At 40.3% G+C, this 26,293-nt stretch overlaps 1 protein-coding gene across 2 annotated transcripts; it reads right to left on the bottom strand.

The window, feature by feature from the left end:
• On the bottom strand, positions 1–23,155 carry NCF1 (neutrophil cytosolic factor 1). 2 transcript variants are annotated; one of them, XM_075850379.1, is made up of 12 exons: positions 23,026–23,155; positions 17,755–17,835; positions 15,976–16,051; positions 9,714–9,879; positions 8,467–8,525; positions 6,390–6,512; positions 5,049–5,156; positions 2,523–2,640; positions 2,247–2,348; positions 936–1,072; positions 359–523; positions 1–60 (listed from the first exon to the last, which is right to left on the bottom strand). In XM_075850379.1, exons 1-11 carry the CDS (start codon positions 23,095–23,097, stop codon positions 399–401), a joined length of 1,167 nt encoding a protein of 388 aa, XP_075706494.1. In that variant the 5' UTR covers positions 23,098–23,155; the 3' UTR covers positions 1–60; positions 359–398. The 2 variants fall into 2 exon arrangements, with proteins under 2 accessions (XP_075706494.1, XP_075706493.1); XM_075850378.1 differs by lacking the exon at positions 1–60 and having other exon boundaries at positions 186–523.
• Between the last annotated feature and the right edge of the window lie 3,138 nt (positions 23,156–26,293).

Raw genomic sequence — 26,293 nt, 5'->3', positions numbered from 1 at the left:
ACTTTGATACTTTTTTGAAACAGTTACAATTTGATGACCTCTCATCTGTAAACAGTTTATCTGCAAAATCAAGACGGATATTGATTTATATTAAAATACATTTTTTATTGTATCATGATCTAAAAATAGTTGATAGTTGTTTCTAAAAACTATACAACCTTAGATTAATTATTCTAGATGCAATATCACTTTAATCTTGTCAAACCATTTTAAGGTGCATATAGTTTTAATACAAGAAGCTCAAAATCTTAAATAAAAGAAAATAATAAATCATAACAGTGTTCCTATTAACCACACTATAAAATTCAGTGCAGTCTACTATCTGTGGCTGTTTATGTTCATTTGTTCATCATCTCACCTGCACTGCTAGAATGAATAATTCATCAATGACAGTTCTGTTAATCGACTGTTTGGATCTTGTTTTTTGTATGTTCTGAACATTTGTCGAGGATTAGCTCTTTACTGGGTCTCGGTGGGATTGCTGGTTGAGCTTTCACTGTATTTTCCATCTCATTTTGTTCCTCTATAAATGACAAAAGACAATACATAAAATTACGTAGCCATCAGCAACACTGAGAATGCAGAACAGGTTTCAGGAATTAGGCTTCGGGGGTAGGACCGTGTTTGAAAGTTTTGTTAGAGACAAGAATTTCATTTGGGTTTTCTTATGTGTTGGGCCTCCTGCCGTGCACTGGAACAGGATGAGCTCTCATATTGCCCTGTGCTTATACTTTGTCTAGATCATACACAATAGAGCCTGGTGGAAATTAGCAGGGCAGATTGCATAACCTGCAAATTTTGATTAAATTAAGTTGGGATCTGTGTAAAAATGGTCACAATAATTCTAGATATGACTAAATAAAAGAAAGATACAATAAAGACTGTAAGACTTCAACAAAATTATAGGCAAAAAGAACTTAAATCTGAGTGCCTACCAATGGTTGTCGATTTTAAAGCATCAGTAGAAGATGGACGCTGTTTCAGATACTTCTTGCTGTTCCTTCTGTAAGTTTCTTGGCTTATTTCTTTCCGTTTTTGCTTGTGTATACTATTAGCATTTGAAATAGTTCTCCTGCAAGAGAAATTAAGTTTTTTTAAATATTAAAAACATTAATAAAAGCATATGTACATTCATATACACAAACATTTTTATTATTTATTTGTGTGAGGTAGCATTTGGTTGTGAGAAAAACATTATTAGCTATGATAAAATGGGGAAATTTGCTAAAATGTTCATAATTATGAAAAAATTGTGGTATTTTTGACAAAGCATATCTCAAAATCAATAAAAAAAAGTTTTGGGAATTAAAAAATGAGTGGACTATATCCCATCATAATGAACCGGGCAGATTGGTAGGGGGACCGGAAGGTTCATGTGAACAGCCTATGATAGAGGTTTGAAAGAAACATCCTGTTAGAGTTGGAGGGAAGGTTATTTTCAGGTAAATGACTGGGCACTATGGACTGTACAACTTAGGGCCTGTTCACATCAGCGTTGGCTTTCTGTTCCGGGAGGTTTCCGTCGGGTGTACCCCACAACAGAAAGTCAAACTGAAACCACAGCTTCCGTTTCCATCCCCATTGATATCAATGGTGACGGAAACATTGCTAATGGTTTCCTTATGTCACCATTCTGGAAGGTTTATATTTTTCCGACGGAATCAATAGCGCAGTCGACTGCATTATTGATTCCATCATTAAAACGGAAACCTGCCGGAATGGTGACGAACGGAAACCATTAGCAATGTTTCCGTCACCATCGATATCAATAGTGACTGAAACGGAAGCTGTGGTTTCAGTTTGACTTTCCGTTGCGGTGTTCACCCAACAGAAACCTCTGACGAAACCCCAGAACGGAAAGCGAACGGTGATGTGAACAGGCCCTTAACTGCTGCATTCAATCGTTTGGGGGCACTAAATCAGTTACCACCATTTACTATTGAAATAAATAATTGGGCAAGGGGATATGGGCACTGAACTACTGTAAACTTGAGAATGGTAACATACAATTGGGACATTTGGGAAAACATGCCCCTTTGGCTCCAATTGGCCTCACTTGGTTTCACAGACTGTAGTGTTCAGACATTTTCTATCCTGAGTTAAGCTGAGACGGGCAAAAGCAACATTGCCCTCTCACAATTACCGCAACCCATTCACTCTTTTTTTTTTTGTTAAAAACAGTTAGTAATATTAGAAACAACATATTTTTACAACTACTATTTGAATTTTATCTGCCTTGTTCTCACCTCCGAGGTGGCAAGCTCTTTGTCTGACTCCCATCTGCAGAAGGAGCATCCCCAGACCTTTGCAGGTACATCGCAGGGAAATAACCAGTTTTGCTGCCTCTCCTGGACCAAAAAAAAGAATAAGAATTATTGTACCTTAAACAAAGTGTGGTTGATTTTTGCTGCATAATAATAGCAATGAAAATAATTGAATAAATAAATAAAGGATTTGCTATTTTATGATGTTGAGTCACTGGTTTTATTTTTATTAAATCATTACTTGTAGTTTCCACATACCTTACAACCCACCAACCATCAAGAAGCTTGTGTATGACTTCAACGGTTTCCCCTTCTTGCATGGACAATTCATCCTCTAAATCCCCTGAGTAATCTCTTGTGCTGACATGTGTTTCACCTGTATGTACACAATGCACAATAAAATGTAAAGTTCTACATAGTACTGGTGATTTAAAGTATCTCCTACAAATGAGAATAAGAACAAACAATCAATCACTATAAGGGTATGTTCACACAGGGCGGATATGCTGCGTAAGGATACACAGAATGTCCGCCCTGGTCCCCGCAGAAGATTTCGGCCGAAAAACAGCACCAATTGCGGAAAACAAAAATTGCGGTTTAAGAAAAAAAGTCTTATACTTACTCGTAGGCGTCCCTGACATCCTGCAGCCCGGCCTCCTGGGATGACGTTTCATCCCATGTGACAGCTGCAGTCTGTTATAGGCTGCAGCAGTCACATGGGATGAAACATCATCCCTGAAGGCCGGGCTGGATGCAAGTGCAATGAGATCTGGGTAAGTATAGGCTTTTTCTTTTCTGAGTTGCGATTTCTGCGCCGGAATCGCAGCTTTTCCTCGGCAAAAATCGCAAGATCTGCTATTTTTTGTTGATTTTATCTCCCCATTGAATTCAATGAGGAAAACCTGCAATGGAGGAGCAGCAATTTATTAATGTTTTTGTGGTGAGTTTTTTACGCTGTGTGCGGAAGAGATTTGTTTAAAACTGGTTCCCGACCGCTGGCTGTATTTTTACGGCCAGCGGTCAGGGTCCTTAAAACCCGAGCCATAGACTTTTTACGGCTCGGGTTTTAACTTGCTGCCCGAGCGATCGGGCAGCTGAATGTCGGGTCTCCGGCTGTCAGTGACTGCCGGGGACCCTGAGGAGAGGCTAGAAGCAGCTTTCGCTGCTTCTGTCTTCTCTGATCACTTGTACACAGCGCTCAATGAACGCTGTGTATAGGAATAGAGGCAGCGGCCGCTGTCTCTATTGCTCCCGGTGTTCATGTGACTGTCAGTAACGGCACCCGGCGATCATGTGACCAGACTACTGCTGGGTCTAACTAGACCCAGCACAGCCCTATTAGTGACAATAGTAACTATATGAGGGCTGATTTCCCCTGTAATTGTGGCTGCTGTGCAGCCCCAGTTACAGTGGAAAAACATGGTGTAAAAGAAAGAAAAAAATATATAGAGTTCCCCAAAGGTCTTTTTTGACCTTTGAGGGACAGACCATAGTAATAAAAAAATAAAAGTAAAGTAAAGTGCAAAAAATTTTCATAATAAATACACATAAAATACCCACCCCAAAGAACACTAGCTGACCCAATTACCCTAATATAGACATGTAATATATTAAAATTTACGGTAGACAATGACGATCACAACTAAAAGATCTATTTTAGGGTAAAACTATGTTATTACCCAAAAAAATAGCTGAAACGTAAAAAAGCTTATTTTTTTACTATTATTTTCAAACTTTATGAATAAAAATTCTAAAATAGCAAAAAGGATGTGTATAAAAACGATAAAAAAAAAGAAACCTGCATTGTGTACGGAAAAAACACCGCAAAAATCACGTCGTTAGCGCAACAAATAAAAAAGTTATAGCCATTTAACTAACACGTGCTAAAAAGGGCTAAACGGTGTCAGGTCCTGAAGGCTCAAAATAGCCCGGTCCTGAACTGGTTAAATCTCATCCACTCTTCTGCTATTGTATAACGCTGCAGATTTTCCGCAATGAAATCCATTGTGGAAAATCGACAGTATTGACGCTATGTTTGGACTCAGGGCTTATTGAGACGAACGTATAATACGTCCATGCAACGCGCGTGACTTTCACGCGCCTCGCACGGACCTATGTTAGTCAATGGGGCCGTTCAGACAGTCCGTGATTTTCACGCAGCGTGTGTCCGCTGCGTAAAACTCATGACATGTCCTATATTTGTGCGTTTTTTGCGCATCACGCACGCATTGAAGTCAATGGGTGCGTGAAAATCACGCGCAGCACACAGAAGCACTTCCGTGGGACGCGCGTGATTCGTGCAACAGCAGTAAAACTATGAATGAAAACAGAAAAGCACCACGTGCTTTTCTGTTTACAAACATACAAACAGAGTGTCATAATGATGGCGGCTGCGCGAAAATCACGCAGCCGCACATCATATGGTGATGACACAGGGAGCTGTTATGGACCATTTGCACGCACAAAACGCCGCGTTTTTTGCGTGCGCAAAACGCACACGCTCGTGTGAATCCGGCCTTACTAGTATGGAATCATTTAATTCTGACAAAGCCTGTGACTGCAAAGCTACAACAGACAGCAGTGCTGGCAGGGACTAGGATAGAGACGGTGGAATCAAGTTGCCAGGTTTGAGATTCGATTAAAATGAAGATACATTTTTAAAGATTTACCCATCTTTACACAAATACAAAACTAGGGTTCATTTTAAAGCTGAGATAAATAGCCTAACTGCTTAAATAGAAAAGATGATTTTGATATTTTTTATAGCCAATGCTAACATATCACCTTCATAGTTTGGATCTTGTTCTTCAGACTCGTCGGGGCTATCAAGAGGTTCTAGATAAGCAGCTGGAACCCAACCGCGCTTGTTCTTCATCTGACAGAACCACCAACCTACAAGAGAGGAAACACGGCATAGAAATGTAATTGGTTTGTTAAACACATGATGCTACATGTACTGTTATATTCCATGAAGCCTGTGACACCTTCTATAAACTATATTGAACAGAAGGGGATGTTTCTATGTATTTATTTATTTTTGTTAGGGTATGTTCACACTCTTAACAAAAAATACGAGCGAAAACAGCTCCTGATTTTCAGTCGTTTTTTCATCAAACTAGCGTTTTTTACGGCTGTTTTTGGAGCTGTTTTTCTACTGAGTCAATGAAAAACGGCTCAAGAAGTGACATGCACTTCTTTTTACAAGGCGTTCTTTTTCGTGGCCGTTGTTAAAACCGGCCGCGTAAAAAACGCCCCGTGGGAACGGAATGCCATTTTTCCCATTTAAATCATTGGCCAGATGTTTGAAGGTGTTCAGCCCCCGTATTTTCAGCCGATTTTCAGTGCGTTTACAGCCCGAAGAACTGTCGAAAATAGCCAGTGTGAACATACCTTAAATGTTATTGACACTTTAACAAACGCTAACAGCATATAAATGTCCTAGTGTTTAACCGGCTCTCATCAGCCATAAGATCCTGGCATCAAGGCGTGAATTTTGCCACTTTAAGGGTAGATCGCTCTGTATAGTGCCAGTATCAGCCCAAAGCTTCTGAGGTGACAGGAAGTTGAATTGATCCGAATCTTGTCATAAAATATACTAAACACATTGCTCAAAATAGGACCTATATTAGGACTCAAATGCACAAAACTTTCACATTTGGACCATTGGCATTCTGTGTACAGGTGTTTTTTGCTCATGTGACGATCACACGTACCACCTAAAGTAGAGAGAAACACTCCAACTCAAATGGGATGGCCTTGTTTATGGGCATCTAGCAACGTAGGATATTAACAAAGTACCTATCTTTGGTATTGTAGATCATTGTTTAAATATTGCAAAAGATTGCAAAAAAAATTATTTAAGAATGTATAATGAAAGCTGAAATTTTGGTCATTAAAAGGGGTAGTCTCTTCAAGACAACCACTTTTTAAATAAAGCCAGCCTGGCGATTAACTAAAGCTCTTGGTTAGCAGCTCCGCGCTTTGGGGAGGGCTCCAGTGCTGGGGATAGGGCATACGGAAAGTGGGTTGTCTCCATGAGAGAATCATTAGATAAAAATAAAATTTACCTTATGGAATAGATTTCTAAAGTTTGTTTATAATTCATTTGTACCATTATAAAATTACCATTTTCTTTTTTCTCTACCACATCAACAACATCATCAGTCTTTACAGACAGCTCACTCTTGGAATTCTTTTCATAGTCTGCGATAGCGCGATATGACTGCAGGATAATAGGACCGGTTATGTCTGTGGCAAGAATACAGATTGTGTTAGGATTATTAATCTTTAATACAAAAATATAATTTTTTTTGTTTTCTGTGCATTGTAGTGACAAAGAAAGCAATTTTGTAAAATGTCTTATCTTGTCTAGTTCTGTCTTATACTCTATGTGCTAGTATATTGAGGTGTTGTTTTTATAGGAAATAATTTAAAGGGTATCTCCAGTGCTATAGGTGTTAGGCCCTGTTAACACAGAGTTTTTTGCAGGCAGATTTTCATCTGCCTGCACGCCATTTGCTGTGTTTTTCGCTGCGTCTTTCGACCATGGCCATTGAGCTCCGCGGGCAAAAACGCAGCAAAAAATGCTTTCTCTGCCTCTCATTGAGGTCAATGGGAGGTCAGAGACATAAGCGGCTGAAGATATGGCATCTCGCTTGTTTTTCCCACTGGACCGTTTTTTTCCTCTCGCGGGAAAAAAACGCCTCCGCCTCCCATTGATTTCATGAAATCAATGGGAGGCATTTTCGGCCATTTTTTGGCTAGTTTTCCGACTCTGTTTCCGCGTCAAAAAACGTGTAAAAAAAACTCAGTGTGAACAGGGCCTTACTGTCTTCTGCAGAAGTTTAACTCTAACTGCAGGGGACGCAGTCATCTGATCGGGCGGTACTGTTGCAGAGGCAACTATACAACACCCAAAGCCTACGCTCAAAGCCTAGGAGCGTTGCTGTAAAGGCTTAGGCCCCATGCACACGATGGTATTTTTCCCCTCCCGTAAATACTGGCGTAAATACGGGTCCTTTGTGACACGTTTTTAACCCATATTTACGGACCTGTGCCTGTAAATACGGGACCGTTGTCATCCGTATTCCACCCGTATTTACAGACCCGTTTTCTCTGCTTCTCTTTATTTAAAAATTGAAATCCGGCATGAGCCTGCAGACAGGGGAATCCCCTGCCATCGCTTAGCAAAGCTCCCGTAATTACGGGTGCACACACGTAGCCACCCGTAATTACGGGAGCCCCATAGACTTCTATGGGCCTGCCCATGCCATAATTACAGCCTCAAATAGGACATGTTCTATATTTTTCAACGGCCCGGGCACCTACCAGTAAGCAAACGGGAAGGTACCCGTGGCCAATAGAAGTCTATGGGCCAGTAATCACGGACCATAATCACGGGCGTTTTTACGGTCGTGTGCATGGGGCCTTAGGCCTCATGCACATGACCGTACCCATAATTACCAGCCGTTTTTACGGGCCGTGCTCCCATTATAAAGTATTAGAGCACAGCCCATAAAATAAAAAAATAGGACATGTTCTGTATTCTTTTATAGCAGCTGTGCTATAAAATCTACCCGATGATCTACTGCTATCAGATGAAGGGTATGTGCACACAGCTTATTTTCGGACGAAAAACTGCCACAAAAATCGAAAGCAGAACGCCTCCAAACATCTGCCCATTGATTTCAATGAGAAAAATGGCGTTCTGTTGAAAAAACGGCGCGTAAAAAGATGCCCCGTAAAAAGAAGTGCATGTCTTGATTCTATAGAAAAACTGCTCCAAAAACGGCCGTAAAAAACAAGAGTTGCTAAAAAATCGTCTAAAAATCAGAAGCTGTTTTCCCTTGAAAACAGCTCCGTATTTCCAGACGTTTTTTAGTAAGCGTGTGCACATACCCTTAAACTTCTAGCTTAGGATTGGAAGTACAGTACCTGTAACCCGTGGCAAATCCACAATGAATCCACTGCAAAAATCCACACGTGTTAAATGCGGATTTTGCCGCAGGTTTTGCTGTGGATTTCACCCCATGCATTAGAAATTGTATTCATTCCGTGCAGATTTTTTCCACTACATGTGGATGTGGTTTTGAAAATGTATGTATGTATAAACCATGGAGTGAAAAAAAAGATATGTACGTGCCTTGAAACTTTTGATTAAAATTAAAAAGTACTAATTTTAAGAAATTATATTTTTTCCTACCAGACACATTTTTCTTGGTGCCATCTGTCTTCAATAAGAAAGTTTCAGGCTTACGACCACTGACAATAAAGCAAAAATATAAATATACTGAAAAAAGAGAATTAAAATTATATGTATTATGAAACATATAGGCCATTGTGCTGTAAATTAGGTATTAAATAAAACACCAACAAGTTCAGGAATAAACTATAGCATATATAAATACGTTTTGAATATGCAAATGAAAGAATAATTGACATATTATACATGGTTTTTATTTATAGTGTACAATTAGAAGTATAAATTGTTTATAAGTTGTGAGCAATTACTAGACTAGGTTTTTAAAAGATTTTGTAATGACTAGCGCATAGCAATGAATGGAAACTACGGCTCTATTTACAATGCATTCCGGGAATCTGTTTGACATATTAGTTGGGAAATACATATGCCTTCGACATATGTAAATGTATGCCGTATAGTTGCATATGTTCCCCATAGACCATCACTGTAAAAAAAACACCCACTATAGGTGGAGCAGGCTGCGCTTTCCTATACAGTAAAAAAAAGGTATACAGGACACTCTTCTGGCATCTGTTGGGTCTATGATCATGTTTGGTGTATCTGCCGGGATCACACACTGCGAACAAGGTCTGAATAGACCCAAAGTTTTTGTTCTTCCATAACATATAAATCAGTGGCGTAGCTACGGCGCCCGCGGCATGAGGGGGCCCATGCTTCCTGCCAGGACGGGCCTTCCCATGCCCGGTGGCGCCGCTATGTCTGCAACAGCAGTAGCGACGCTTCATTCAATAGTATCTGCATCCTTAGGATGCAGATACTATTGAACACTATGACAGAGCAGGGAGGTATCTCCATAATGCAGCCTATCGGACGCACGCAGGCCGGCGTGATGACGTCACTGGATCACACCGGCTTATGAAAGGATCCCATCGGCGTTTAGGAGCTGTTTAGTTAGTTGGGGAAACGAAGCCTAGGTGAGTATAATCTAGAGAGTGGACTGTATAGCACAGTCTACACGGGGGTCTGTATAGCGCTGCCTACGGGGCAGGCTGTATAGCACTGTCTACAGGGGGGGCTGTATGGCACAATCTACAGAGGGGGCTGTATGGGACTATCTACAGGGGGGCACTATCTACAAGGGGGAGCTGTGTGTGGCACCCAGGGGAGGGGGGCCCCATTCAAAAGTTTGCTATGGGGTCCAGTGTTTCCTAGTTATGTCCATGATATAAATGGTAGATTATACTTACTTGCTGCTTCCTGTGGAGTTTACATCATCAGGTCTGACCTTGAAAAAGTTGAGAACTTGAGGGCAACGAGATATCTTATGTGGTAAATTGAGTAGAGATAAGAAATAATCGGCCAGCGTGATTTGTCGGTTCTCTGTGGACCTCAGGCCATCAAACCATTTTGGTGCTAAAAAATCAACATTGTTATCTATATTGTAAAATATTTTTTTTAGACGTTTTTACAACTAAAAAAGTAAACCAGAGATAAAGTAACAAACATATAATAACATTTAGGGCCCATTTAAATAGTCAGTGAATGCTTATTGTCAATCATTGGCATGTGTAAACAGGGCAGCGATCCGCTCGTTTATCGGCCGATTTGATCTTTTATGCTGCTCTGAAAATAATCAATGTAAGCAACACATCTCCATGTGCCAACAGGGAATGTGTTGCCATCATTAACCCCTAAATGACTGCTCATACACATATTGCAGTGTATTATAAAAATATTGCATAGTAAAGTCCCATAGTGGGACAGAAAAAAAGTAAAAATCATTTATAAAGTTAATAACAAAAAATTTAAAAGTCCCAAGTAAAAAAAAAAGAAAAAACAACTTTTTTCCCCATACAAAATGCTTTATTATAAAAACAATTAAAAAAAGCTACACATAATTGATATCGCCGCATCTATAACAACCAAAACTATAAAACTATGCTATTTAACCTAAATGGAATATGCTGTAAAAAAAATAAAATACAATGCCAGCATTGCTGTTTTCTGTCTTTATCCTGCATTTATAAAAATTCTATAAAAGCGATCAAAATGTCAAAGTAGTACTAATAAACACTACAAGTCTTCCCACAGAAAATAAGCCCCCATACAGCTACATTAGCGGAAAAATAAAAAAGATAAGGCTCTTAGAATATGTCAACTCAAAAACAAATACTTTAAAAAAAGAAGTGTTTTTATAGTGCAAAAGTAGTAAAGCATTAAAAAACTGTATAAATTTGGTATTTCGGTAATGACCAGGAAAATAAAGTTATAATGTTATTTTTACCACACAGTAAACACTGTAAATTTAATACGCAAAAAAGAATAGCTGAACTTCTGATCTTTTCCCATTACCCCCAATTTAGAAAAAAAAAAAAAAGTTAATCACTAATGTATTTGTACCCCAAAATGGTGCCAATAAAAATACAATTTGTCCTGCAAAAAAAAAAGGTATGGCTTTTGAAATGTAACGATGTAAAAACTGAAAATAAATTGTTTGGTTATTAACGCCCAAAATAGACTGGTCACTAAAGGGTTAAATATACTGTATGGGGACCGAACCTTTGGATTAACGATCGTTTGTCTTTATACTGTTTACATTAGCCCATGTAAAGGGCCTGTAAATGAGCACCAATCGACCTCTAATTATCGTCGATCGACACTCGTTATAAGAACACATCTGCCCATGTAAACCCAGCTTTAGATATTGTCGTTGAAATAGAGATTAGTTTGAGCACAAACTTATACCTTGATATCTCAAAGAGAAACAAAGCTCGATAATATACAAAACATATTGAAATATAAGCATTAGATAATTTAAACAACGAGAAGTAAAAAGATAAAATTATAACAAATTCTATAAAGGAGAGAATAAAGCAACACCCAGGGCATAAACACAAGAAAGGGAAATAGGAAAGGGGAAGTGAGCTCTCAGCATGTCTAATTCACTTTATTTAGATTGATAGTTACTAGGTCAAACTTTCTAGGTAAGACGGCCAGGATTTCCATACTGCATCAAACGTACAGTAGATTGCGAGTTATTCAAAAAGCTAGTGAGTCTGTCATTCTCCATAATCCACCCTACCTTACTTTTACTAAATCTAAGGGAGCTGAAAGTGTTTTCTTGCTATAGCCAGCTTAGCGGATAAATAAAACAATTTTCTTGTACCCTTAGGCCTCATGCACATGACCACGGCCATTATTTTCAAAACCACGTGTGCATGGCCCCATAGGAATGAATGGGGCCGCAATTCGCCCGTGGATTTTCAGGGGAATTGCGGCCGCAAAAGCACGTTAGTGTGCATGGGGCCTTAGATATATCAGGAATAGGAGCATTCAAAGGTTTCTTTGTAAGGTTAACACTGGTGACAGAAAGAATAAGATGGTATATGTGGATCCATAATCTACATATATCTGAACACTCCCACCAGATGTGGCATCTCCAAAAAAAAATTGGGGAAACTATTGTTATAATTTATTGTCAAATTAACACTCCCCAACAAAAGTAAAGCAGAGTCCAAAATAAAAATTAAAAAAAATTAAAAAAAATAGTGGAGAGAGGAAGAGAAAATAGGAAGTAGGGTGTGGCATTATGGGAAGTTGAGGGAGATTCTGGATCGGTGTAGTAAATAGTGTTCTATTACAGCCAGTTTTGGAAATCGTAGCAGTAGCAGAATTGCCTGTTACAAGGAACTGTCCCTTGTTAACCTTTACACTCAGTTTATCTATCAGATAAATGGAGTTTCAAAGATGAAAATAAAACAGAACAGATGGTTGTTTCAGTTCTCATATTTGGGCTCATTATGTAAATGTGTCTAGAGTTAGATGGTAACATTAACCAGTTCAGGACCGGGCTAAAAAGGTTTCTTTTTTTATCGTTCTTATACACACCTTTTTTGCTATTTTAGAATTTTTATTCATAAAGTTTGAAAATAATAGTAAAAAAATTAACTTTTTTACGTTTCAGCTATTTTTTTTTTGGTAATAACATCGTTTTACCCTAAAATAGACCTTTTATTTGTGATCGCCATTGTCTACCATAAATTTGAATATATTACATGTCTATATTAGGGTAATTGGGTCCGGGCTAGCGTTACAACAATGATTGGCGGGGGGGAACGGTTTTTTTTGGGGTGGCTATTTTATGTGTATTTATTATTTAATTTTCTTTTGCACTTTACTTGACTATTTTTTTATTACTATGGTCTGTCCCTCAAAGGTCAAAAAAGACCTTTGGGGAACTTTATATATATTTTTTCTTTCTTTTATACCATGTTTTTCCCCTGTAACTGGAGCTGCACAGCAGCCCCAGTTACAGGGGAAATCAGCCCTCTCATAGTGACTATTGTCACTAACTGGGCTGTGCTGGGTCTTGTAAGACCCAGCAGCAGTCTGTCAGTAACGGCACCCGGTGATCATGTGACCAGTCACATGATCACCGGGAGGAATAGAGACAGCGCCGCTGCTGCTGTCTCTATTCCTATACACAGCGTTCATTGAGCGCTGTGTAAAAAGTCATCAGAGAAGACAGAAGCAGCGAAAGCTGCTTCTATCCTCTCCTCAGGGTCCCCGGCAGTCACTGACAGCCGGAGACCTGACATTCAGCTGCCCGATCGCTCGGGCAGCAAGTTAAAACCCGAGCCGTAAAAAGTCTATGGCTCGGGTTTTAAGGACCCTAACCGCTGGCCGTAAATATACAGCCAGCGGTCGGGAGCCAGTTAATAAGGTAAATACATAAAAGTGTTGTATAATTGAGTCTTAGCAGTCATTTGGTAGTGCATGCAATGATCACTTTATGTACGTTGTGGGTGGACTGTAGCAGTATAATACAGGACATACTTATTGATCTTTTATGTATAGTATATAGATACAGTATGTGTGAATTAAACGGCGAGTTTGAAGGTTTGAATGGCGTTTATTCTGCCCCATTCACAAGTTTTGGAAATATATTTTCACTTTGTAATCTAGTCATTATTCATATAAATACTATGCAGAAAATCTGCAGATTGGGTCCATTGAACTACAGTGGAAGTAATCCATGTGCGAATCCGCATGTAAATCCAAGTTTCAGCCGCAGATTTCCATGAAAATCCATGGCGGATTTTCCTATTGCAAATCCTGACATACCTGAACTGTGAGTTAGATGGAGGAAAGACATGAATAAAACATAATAATGTCTCTTAAAATTGAGAAAATGTTTTTATACTGTATCAGGTATGGTTAAAAAGATAGAAATTAGAGTATATACCTGTTTAATCCATGAACAATAAATTTACTCATCTGAACCCATACACATTATCAACAATAATTTAAGTCTTAAAAGGTATTCCAACTAACATTTGAACATGTATTTACAAATGTGAATTCGCACAAAAAACCTCCCTCTATCCCTCAATAAAACATAACTTTTATTAGTAAGGCCCCATGCACACGAACGTGCTTTTGCGGCCGCAATTCCCCCGAAAATCCACGGGAGAATTGCGGCCCCATTAATTTCTATGGGACCATGCACACGTCCGTGGTTTTCACAGTCCGTGCATGGCCCAGGAGCCTGGACCGCAGAAAGAACGGACATGTCTTATTACGGCCATGTTCTGCAGTCCAGGCTCATATAAAATATTGGACGCAGCCATGTACGCGGCCCGCGATTTGCAGGTGGCTCGCGGGTGATACTCCGCTGCCGGCCGACCCGAAAATCATGGCCGTGCACATGGCTACGGTCGTGTGCATGAGGCCTACATCGAACTAAAAAAAAACGTGTCAAATTCTCTCTAAAACATTGCAGCCTCTGTGTTTATGTGAAACTGTTTTGTGATCTGCAACAATGTATCACAATGTCTACCTATAGTCTACTCTATTGCGCCTAAACAACAATTCAGATTACCCACTTATTATTACGGCCTTTCGTTCAGGTGTGCTCTGTTATCCTGAGCACTAGTCGTTTCTAACACGACATTTCCCCCGATATGTTTCTCCAACACCTCGGCGTCTTCAATGGAAACTATACTGCCAAACAGCCCCCAGTCTATTTAAAACCTCGGAGTAGGACATCCTCTGAATTTGTATATTCCCATTGGTTTAACAGAGCATAATAGCTCTGGATTATATCTAACACGCATGCTCCTACACTTCAATACATCACCATGGTGAGCTGCACATGCAGTGGAATGTGCATTGTATTATATCTACTGCAGGCTAGGGTGTACTAGAAGTATATATGAAGTAACTAGGAACCATATATAGTAGATTAATTCTGCATAGTCAACTTAATTTAAAGAAAGATCAACTGTATGCTGTTTATTATGTCATTATATGGAGTCTAAGAAAAAATTATTATTAATAGTAAGTACATTTTATATCCACATCAGTACATCTGTACAGATCCAATAAGTAAGTAACTACATATTCAGATATTTGTCTCCCTAAACTTCTCATTTATCAAATCATTACGACACTACCTATCAATCCTGGAATCCGCAAGTCCCCTGTACCTCCTTACAGCACATCTGCTGGATTTTATGGAGCGGTCGTTGCACGTTGCCGCTATATTCAACTTTATGAGAGTTCTGGAAACACCCAAGCACTCATTCATCTCTTTCCATATCTCCAGTACAGTTGTATGGAGTGAGAGTGCTTGGGAGGAGGAATGGGGGGACTATAGTCCCAATACTAGTGATCAGTAGGGTTCGTCGGCCTAGAGATCTTACATTTAGCACCTGGTCCCCATATTAGTTACTAGTGAAAAACCCAGCAGTTGAGCCATCAGTGGTCTAACAGTTAGCAATTCTTAACATATCCCTGGTTTCAGCTATATAAGTTTGCCTTTAAAATTATTATGTGTTCTGACAGCATTAGAGAAAATGTTTGTGATTTTGTAATCTCTGTCAAATGTGATAAAATAAAAAAAAATAATCTCACACGTTTTTAAATTTTATTGTTTTGTTTTTTATGTAGATTTCTTAATATGAGAAGCACTTTTGTCACCCACATGCTTTGTGCTCAAAGCAATTTTCTTCAATGTAAGGGCATGTTCACACGTGGCGGAATATTTCCGCTGCAAATGTTGGTGCAGATTTGGGGCAATTACGCAACGAATCTGCACCAACATTTTCATATTTGACAGGTAATTCAGACGTTGCAGATATCACAGCGGATTTGCCACAGATTTCAGTTTTTGCATTGCAAAGGCTGAAATCTGCAGTAAAATTCCGCTTCTTCTGCGCAACATCATGAGAATGATGCGGAGGGAAAAATCTGCACTGCAGACTGATTTCCGCATAATTATTTTCTGCAACGTCTGAACTAACTTTCCTAAAAATGTATAGAAACAAATGTAAGAAACGGCTGCTGCAGAATTCTACTGCGGACAGTCCGCAGCGGAATTCAACAGCAATTCCGATACGTGTGAATGTGCCCTAATTACATCCATAAATTGGGGTAATCGCAATGACCCCACTTAAAAGTTATCAAATAAAGTCAGATAAGTTCAATCGCACAATATGACAGATATACCTGGTAAATGAGGGATTGTTCTGTGTTCTTTGTTTATGTCTCCAGACTCAATAGGAAACATTTCCTTCAGCGCTTTCTAGAAAAAAAAAACTGTTATATTTTATATAAATATATACATACACATTGGCATGGCATCAAGGACGTGGTGTCCATTCTGGATAAAAATCTGCCTTCTGTATTTTCACATGAGGAAATACAGGTTCGTCCTTGCAAACTGCTGCATGGCCAACTCAGCTTCACTAGAAACCAATGGGAGCAACGCATATGTGCAGCAGATCACAAGGATGAACTTGCAGATGTTCCTGAAGCTTCCTGTTTCCAAGTATATTTTGTATTTCCCCTTAGCAGCAAACTATATGAATGGTGCACCAGTCTTTCCCTCAGAGCAGCATGCACAAGATTTAGCAACAGGGAGCAGGTCTGAGGTCTGAATTTCTTTAGGGGTCTGATTAATTTAAGGGTTTGGTCTGGGGTCTGAATTTGTTTGCTAGGGTTGGGGGGAATGGGCTGGAAAATCTGAGGGGCCAAAGATGGTCAGCAAACTCTGCAGTATTTGGGAGAAGTCATCATGGCGGTATGGCCTGGATGGAGAAGAAAAGGAAAGTGTACGACTACAAACAAAAGATGTCACCTATGGGTCACTGGGTTTAATTGTTATGTATTCTGCTGGTAATTGAGTCGGATCATTAGTGGACTCTCTTGTATGGTTTGCATAATACACTACAGACTCCATGTGTAGAACTGGTATCTGACCACTATATTGTAACTGTATGGCGGTGTTATTGGTTATATTAGTCTTTGTATGATGTGCTTTACATACTGCCATAACAACCATCGTCACCTGCCGATCGCGTCACAGGGGGGCGCGATGGCTTGATTGAGGGGGCGCCCCTTGATTCTAACAATTGTAATGCCGCGGTAGCGATTGATCGCGGCATTTAAGGTGTTAAACAGGCGGACTCAAAGTGATCTTTGATTCCGCCCGTTGGAGTTAGGTGTCGGCTATATAACACAGCCGTCACCCACTGAGTATGGAGCGAGCTCAGCCCGTGAGTGCGCTCTATACTTCCCCTTAGAGACATCTCAGTAATAGTACGTCAGATGTCATCAAGGGGTCTTAATGGTTCAGTTATGTTGCTTTATATGCTCTCTTGTTTTTGTTTGACAACACAATATAGCCTTTTGTAGTTAAGGACGTCTATACTGCAAAAAACGAATGAATCGTTTATGATGAAATGATTTACACCATATCACTAGAGTATTCAGCTGTCAGGTAGACAGTCTCTGACTCATCTTTTTGAGGGTGGATTCACACGTAGCAGATTTTGTTGCAGACATTTCTGCGAGTGAACATTAGTACTGTTCATCTGAATGGGGTTGTTTCTGCCGCGGGTGGATGGATTTCTGCAAGTTTCATTCAGATGAATGGAACTGATTTTCATTTGCAGAAATTTCTGCATCAAAATTTGCCAAACAGTTCGGTTTCACACAGGCTGCTGCAGAATCTGCTTTATAGACCTGAAGCTGTTCATGAAAAGCTTGGCTTAATAACTCATAAACAGAATAGTATTTTTATAATGGAAATGTTTTTGTTCTGCATTTTTAACCTTCAGTTGTTTAGTTTTATGAGGCTACCTAATAAATGTAGTGTAGATATAAATACATGTTTATGGACACCTTATAGAAGTTGCTGCCAAATGTTATTTTTCTCTGTCTGGTCAATGTAACAATCCTATTTATCATCCCCACTATTCAGTAAAATTAATAAAATAAACTTACATGAAACTCATAAATTTCTGTATATTTTCTGTACACCAGCTTTTCTGTAAGATCCTGCCATTTAAGCATGAACATATATACCTAGTAAAAGAGAGAAACAGCAGTTAGCAATGCCACAATGAAACATTCTGTATTACGGCCACAAAAATTTTTTTTCTTAGATTTCAGAATATATTTCATATAAGTAAGGCCTCATGCACACGACCGTAAAAACTCCCGTTATTACGGGTCGTAATTACGACCCGTAATAACGGGCTCATAGACTTCTATTGGCCACGGGTGCCTTCCCGTTTTCTTACGGGAAGGTGCCCGTGCCGTTAAAAAAGATAGAACATGTCCTATTTCAGGCCGTAATAACGGCACGGACAGTCCATAGAAGTCTATGGAGCTCCCGTAATGACGGGTGGCTACATGTGTGCACCCGTCATTACGGCAGCGTTGCTAAGCGACGTCAGTAAATAGTCACTGTCCAGGGAGCTGAAAGAGTTAACTGATCGGCAGTAACTCTTTCAGCACCCTGGACAGTGACTACCGATCAGAATAAAGAGCAACCTGTAAAAAATAAAAATAAAAGACGTTCATACTTGCCGAGAACTTCCTGCTTCCTCCAGTCCGGTCTCCCGGCCGTTGCCTTGGTGACGCGTCCCTCTCGACATCCGGCCCGACGTCCTGGCCGTCCCTGGATGAGGTTTAAGCCCATGTGACCGCTGCAGCCAATCACAGGTCAATCACAGGCTGCAGCGGTCACATGGACTGCCGCGTCATCCAGGGATGTCGGGCTGGATGTGAAGAGAGGGACGCGTCACCAAGACAACGGCCGGGTAAGTATGAATTTCTTTAACTTTTATTACAGAAAGGGCTGTCCCTTCTCTCTATCCTGCACTGATAGAGAGAAGGGGCTGCCGATTAGTGCAGTGCTATTTTGCCGCCAAAAACGTGCCCGTAAATACGGGTGGAATACGGGTGGCACCGGACCCATATTTACGGGCACGGGTCCGTAAATACTGGTGCAAAACGGGTCGAATACATGTGACACCGGACCCGTATTTACGCCAGTATTTACGGGTGGGAAAAAATACGGTCGTGTGCATGAGGCCTTATTCTTATATAAAATAAAAAAGTGATTCTTCTCTAGCACACCTGAAAGATCAATTTAACATTGCAGAGCTAACGGTATAAATGGACGATAGGTGAAGTAATTCACACCGAGCGCTTGCACCTCAGACAAAAATATTTTTATAAAATGTATACATTTTTCACTATTTCATTCTGTACCCAATCTTTAGTGTGAACCCCAACGATCTCCTCTTCAATTATGACGATTATGGTTAGAAAAGAATGTCCAATAAATTTCTGACAGATGGAGTACAATTCTGTTAGGCTGGGTTCACACGTGGCGGAATTTCACTTGAATTCCGCTGCGGACACTCCGCAGCGTTAATCCGCAGCGGAGCCGTTTCTCCATTGACTTCCACTTAAATTTAGAAGTGTTCGTTTAGACGATGCGTAAAATTCCGCTGCGGAGCATAGGCTGCGGAGCGGAATTTGGTGTCCGCAGCATGCTCTGTCTGTTGCGGAGCAGTGGCGGACTGGTTGCGGACTCATGGCGGAATTTCTCCATTGACTTCAATGGAGATTCTAAATTCCGCAATGAAGTCCGCAGCTGTCATGCACATGTTATGTGTGCTGCGGATGCGTCTTGCTTTTTTAACATGACATTTCTTCATTCTGGCTGGACCTATGTATTTCTAGGTCTACAGCCAGACTGAGGAAGTCAATGGGGCTCCCAGAATTACGGGAGCGTTGCTAGGAGACGTCAGTAAATAGTCACTGTCCAGGGTGCTGAAAGAGTTAAGCGATCGGCAGTAGCTGTTTCTGCCCCCTGGACAGTGACTACCGATCCCAATATATAGCAACCTGTAAAAAAATAGAAGTTCATACTTACCGAGAACTCCCTGCTTCTGTCTCCAGTCCAGCTTCCCAGGATGACGTTTCAGTCTAAGTGACGGCTGCAGCCAATCACAGGCTGCAGCGGTCACATGGACTGCCGCGTCATCCAGGGAGGTAGGGCTGGATGCCGAAAGAGGGACGCGTCACCAAGACAACGGCCGGTAAGTATGAAATTCGTTTACTTTCACTAGGGAAAGTGCTGTCCCTTCTCTCTATCCTGCACTGATAGAGAGAAGGGAAGCACTTTTTCCGCAGTCCGCAGCAGCTAGTCCGCATCAATTTACTGCACATTTTGGGCAGATCCGCAGACGTAATCCGCAACCCGGATTAGGTGCGGCATTGATGCGGACAGTTGCGGAGGAAATACGCCACGTGGGGGCATGCCCTTAGAAATAACATTTTCACACACTGAATGTCAGGCTGAGTAATCGTTTCTAACTCGTTCCACAAATAATCTGTGTGAATAAGGCCTAATGCATACACCAATGCCCTTCATACAAACCCAAATGGTGGTGCATCGGCCCATATTATGGGAAACATTCACGCCTAGTAGCTTTACATCTAGGGGAGAATATCCCTATAGTACAGCACACATTGGAGAATCAATATTTTTCTTATTCATGAATTATAATAGAGTTTTGAAATATATGTTTTTTTTTTAAAAGCCCTCACTCCCTCCCTACAGCATGGGAACTTTGCAGCAGCTTTTAGTTCTTTACATGGACCTACTTCTCTCACTCTCTGCTGCCCCGGAAGGACACACTCTCTTTGCAAGGCACCATGCACATAGAGTGAGGGGGGGGGGGGGGTGGGTTAATAAAACAATGAAATTACTTTGTCACATGTTACCGTTTTTGTAGACTATATTTTCTTGTATGAGAGCTCTGCCTGAGGAAGCATTTTAGTTGCAAAGTTGAATTTTCATGCAATTTTTGGTGAAAGTGCGAATGACTGGGAACATTTTTGTTCATATTTATAGGGTTTGTTTTCTAATTTGCAATAGCCTTGGCTTGTATAATACAGGTTTTCATCATACTTGCAAGGAAATAGTCCGATTTTGCATTCCTGCGGTCTTGACAATTTTATGAAGATATGTAGACATAATTATGTGTGTTTTGCAAAAATTTGTTGCACTTTTGTTAGTGCGCTGTTTTATGTGTAAGGCTGGGTTCACACGACCTATTTTCAGGCGTAAACGAGGCGTATTATGCCTCGTTTTACGCCTGAAAATAGGGCTACAATACGTCAGCAAACATCTGCCCATTCATTTGAATGGGTTTGCCGACGTACTGTGCAGACGACCTGTCATTTACGCGTCGTCGTTTGACAGCTGTCAAACGACGACGCGTAAATGGACTGCCTCGGCAAAGAAGTGCAGGACACTTCTTTGCCACGTAATTTGAGCTGTTCTTCATTGAACTCAATGAAGCACAGCTCAAGATTTACGAGCGTCTCAGACGGCTCGCAAAATGCGAGGAGGAGCATTTACGTGTGAAACGAGGCAGCTGTTAACAGTCTGTCTTTTCACACGTAAATGCCTCTCATCATGTGAACATACCCTAAGAGGTCTGTTAGGGTTAGAGTTAGGGTATGTGCACACGCTTACAAAAAAAAAACGTCTGAAAATACAGAGCTGTTTTCAAGGGAAAACAGCTCCTGATTTTCAGACGTTTTTTTCGCTGTGTTTTTTACGGCTGTTTTTGGAGCTGTTTTTCTATAGAGTCAATGAAAAACGGCTCCAAAAACGTCTCAAGAAGTGACATGCACTTTTTCACGGGCAAATTTTTATGCGCTGTTTTTTGAATATCAGGCGTTAAAAAAATGCCCCGTCGGAACAGAATGCCGTATTTCCCATTGAAATCAATGGGCAGATGTTTGGAGGCGTTTTGCTTCCTTAAAAACCGTCTGAAAATAGCCCATGTGCACATACCCTTATTAATACATTTGAACTTTCATGCGATATTTACTTAAAATAATAGTTTAAAGGAATGTTGCTTGTCCTTTGTGAATGAAAGGTCTGCTTGGGTCAGCTTTATTGTCAGACACTTAAACTTTCATGCAATTATGGTTATGACTGTAAACTAATAGGTAAGACTGTTACATTCTTTAGGTTGTCTAGTTTCAGAAAATATATAGGGTTTGAAGGTACACTCACCTGTGAAGATGTCTAATCCCAGCTTATTATAAGATGTAACTTTTTTAAATTTGCTGCTTAAGACCAGATTTTAGGTCTCTCTATAGTGGCATGTAGACATAAGGCATGTATGCAGAAGTGGCATGTATGAACTCTGAAAGTCTTGAATTTTAATTTTTTTAGGAGGTGTTGCGCATCCTAGGTTCTGCTTGGGTCAGATGTTAAACCACAGACATTCATTTTTATACCTAGTTTTGTTTTACAAAAAAAATAAAGTTTCCTGCAAATTTGAGTTTAAAGCACTGGGTGGAATTTTGGCAATGTGCCCATTGTCTACTTTCAGAAAATTCATGGGCATTGGGATATAATGTGATTGTTTTACTATATAATTGAGGTTTTTATTTGTAGACATCAATAGTGTGCATTTTTTCCTGGCTACCAGAGTGCAAATTGTCCAGAAACCCCTGTGAGGGGTTGATTTCAATTTTATAAGACTAGTTTAGCTGTTTTAATGTATAGTAAATCATACATGGCTAGTCAAAGAAGAGCATATAAGAATTACTTATCAGGATAGAGAATTTCCAGTTAGATAGCCTAAAACTTAGTACAAAATCTGCTACTATCTTAAGGTACTTTTACACAGCCCGACGTGGGCCGTGTAAACGAGACAGTTCGTTGAACGCCACTCGTTTGCTGCTTTCACAAGGAGCTAGTATGGGGACGAGTGCTCGTTACTCCGATCGCTCGTCCCCATACAGTTCTATCGTGTCGACAGCACATCTCCCTGTTTACATATAAGTTTATGCATTTAAAACGATACGATCAGCAGATGAAAGAGCGTTTGCTCATTCATCGGCTGATCATTGCTCTGTTTACACAGGGCAATGATCGGGAACGAGCGTTCTATGAACGTTCGTTTTCCCGATAATTGGTGAGTGTAAAAGGGCCTTTACTCTTATTTATCTTGCTGTTCTGTCCCAAAAATAAGTGGTAGTATTTTAACTGGGTACTTTCAGATTAATACGATTTTTGACTGTCATCTATTAAAATATGTAATTTAGAAAGAAATGCATGAAAGATGAGTATATAAATATACTATATTATTGACTAGCATTAAAGGCTAACATGTGTGAAGTTGAGAATATAGACAGATGTTTTTATAAATTGAAATAAATATGTTTACTTACATAATGCTGGCTGGGAAAGAATCTTTTCTCAAAGCCAAGAAGCTGGACATGTCTAATGTAAGGCTCTGCCATTGTACAATCCCTTCGGTAGAGGTCTGCTGAGCGACAAGTTATTTCACAGCCGGGAGTGTCACTGGCTTCACGAAAGTAGAAGATAATGAATGCTGCAACAGTTCCTCTATATACAGGAAAGTTGAGACAACACGCAGCTAAGCTCAGCCCTGATTGGTTGCCATTAAGTTGCATAATTCCTTTACAAAATAAGTAGATACTTGGTATTAAGAATCTGAGAATTTTTTCACATTCATGGAAAAAGGACGAAAGACATGCAAACTGGCACATCTACTGTACATTATGGCAACCATTTTTCAAGACTATTTTAAGAAACAAATAGTTATATATAAAGGCAATGGTCTGAAAAAAATACGTGTTTGTCAAATTTAACTCGTTGTCTCCTGTAAACACCCATGTCGAGTCCATATACCCTATTAGGACATATGGATACCAATGCTTTGGGACCCCAATGAGTCAGAATGGAGAGCCGATGTGGTGGACCTGGCAGTCCATAAATTGGATGCATAGCCATTCATCTGAATGGCTGCCATGTAATGCTACACTGCAGGGGAAATGCTACATTGCGGACCATAACAGGTGATTGTGAGGGGTTAGAGAAGCTAGGCTCAGAGTGATAAGCTGATGATATCATTGACTTCCATTCATAAAAGGATTTTTCTTCAGGATACCATCTCTTTAAATATCTGAGTAGATCCAAAAGAAAGCAAAAGATATGGAAGTAAATATGGAAGTAAATATGGAAATACATTTAGTTAAATATCTTTACTGTCACCTTCAGAGCATATTACATCTTGGACACTGCCAAATCACATGAAACCATCCCCCAGATCCCCTTGTATTTAAAGGGCTTATCTGACTTGTGAATCAATTTTTTTTTTAAAAGTTGCAAATGTGATAACAATTTAAAAAATAATCAGTTCTCCCCCTCCCCTCTTCTTTTCCCGGGGGTCCAGCACTGACGGTCCTGCGGTCCTACCGATCTTTATTTACAATCAGCCAGAATGTGACCGCTGCAGCTAATCAGAGGCTTCAGTGAACACGTGCCAATTTCCTGGCATCATGACTTCCATCACTAAGGGGTGATGCCATGAACAGGCATTTAAGTACACAGATAACAATTCAGGATAAATTACAGATAATACAGCATATAATTATTGTATAATTCTAAAATGATAGTTCTTGATATGACCTAGATAGCTATTCACATCACCATGTCTGTACTTTCATATTGTACGGTTGTGAAAATTGAGATGGTTGGGAAGTACATAATATTCAATGTTGGACAGTCCACTGACTGGTTTATATGTGCTGCATGGTATCTGAGGTACTGTGAAGTTCAGCACATATAAATGATTGCAGCGCCATTACTGAAGCCCAATAAGAATTCATACAAAGATATCAACAAGTTACTGTTTATGGCAATGGAAGGAGTCTGGAGAAACTAGCTTACGCTGCTTTCTTCTTCAATTCATATAAGGCTTCATTCATATCTGCATTGGGGTCCCGTTCTGACGTTCCGTCGGAGGTTTCTGTCAGAACGAGACCCTGAGCAGACACAAACTGACACCGACGGAAACCAGAGGTTTCTGTTTCCATCACCATTGATTTCAATGGTGATGGATCCGGTGCCCATGGTTTCCGTTTGTCTCTGTTGTGCATCGGGCCCGTCGTTTTGCCGGAAGCAATAGTGTAGTCGACTACGCTATTGCTTCTCTATTGCTTCTGGCAAAACGACGGGTCCGGTGCACAACAGACACAAATGGAAACCATGGGCACCGGATCCATCACCATTGATTTCAAACCTCTGGTTTCCGTCTGTGTCAGTCTGTGTCTACTCAGGGTCCCGTTGTGACGGAAACCTCTGATGGAACGTCAGAACGGGACCCCAACGCAGATGTGAACGAAGCCTTAGCTGGCTATTTGGAATGTGAGAAATAGTAAAATTGACAAGTAGTATCACTTGCAAACCATATGGATAGCTTCCTACAGCTTCTGGATAAAATCACATGATTTACATTTCCAGGTGTCAAAATGCATTTAAGAGGACATGGGGAGGGGGGATATTAAAGCCAGTAGCTGACCCCCCCATCTGCAGCATGCGCCACATACATCAACAGAACGCACATCCTATTGACTGTGAGGAGGCCTAAGAACAACATCAGGTCAGACCTGTTGACTCTAAATCCCAGTCCATTCTTTCCTACACGTTCAAATCTGATGGAAAAGTTCAGGGGCTCTATAATTATGGCATTTACATGTATTTACGGAAAAAAACTGGCATAAGCAGTTTGATAAATCTGCCTTATTGGATGTTGTAATCTTTTGTCTCAGAACCAGATGGCCCAGGGCACTAGAATGTGTGATGTCATCCTGTGCAAGATATCACCACAGCCGTATTGTTTACATATGCTAGTGGCCGTCAGCACAATTCAGAAAAAACAACTTGTTTGTATGAGGCTTATTTTTTTCTTTTTGAGCACATTTCACTGAACAGATTTAACCGGATCAGGACCTGGTGATTTTGAGCATTCAGGACCAGACACTGTTCAGCCCGCATTAGTTAAACGGCTATAACTTTTTTATTTTTAGGGCTAGCTGAGTGGTTTTTGAATTTTTTTTTTACTAGACAATGCAAGTTTTTAAAATCATGTTTACACACATCCTTTTTGCTCATTTAGAAATTTCTAGGCTTAAAGGGAATGTGTTGCCAGAAAAACATGTTTTTTTTTTTAAATTAAACATTTAGTGTGTAGGTGATTAAACATTGTTCAAATTTTTTTTATTTTTTTCACGAGCCAGGAAATATTATAAATTAGATTCTAATTTATAATATTTCCCATTGCTGGTCACTAGATGGAGCTATTCCCAAAATTGCAGCATTGCAAGTGGTAAAGCAACCACATTGCTTTTTGCTGCAAAATTGGGTAAAAAGCCCTCGCTCTAGTGAGCTCTCAGCATCCCCCCCTCCTTTATCCTGGCTAGTGCCGGGATAAACGAGGGGTTTGAACGGTCTAACCTCCTACACTGTGTGTCGCCATTTTTTGAGCTAACACACAGTGTAGTAGGTTTACATACAGTAGTAAACGTACACAAACACGAACATACATTGAAATCTCTTACCTGCTCCTGCCGCTGCGGCTCCCTCCGGCCCGTCCGCTCCGTCTGCTGCCGCTGGTCCAAGTGCATAAGTCCG

This window comes from Rhinoderma darwinii, chromosome 2 (assembly GCF_050947455.1).
Source record: "Rhinoderma darwinii isolate aRhiDar2 chromosome 2, aRhiDar2.hap1, whole genome shotgun sequence".
Classification (NCBI taxonomy): domain Eukaryota; kingdom Metazoa; phylum Chordata; class Amphibia; order Anura; family Rhinodermatidae; genus Rhinoderma; species Rhinoderma darwinii.
The sequence above is the reverse complement of the archived record's forward strand: the minus strand, read 5'-3'. Positions and strand labels throughout refer to the sequence as shown.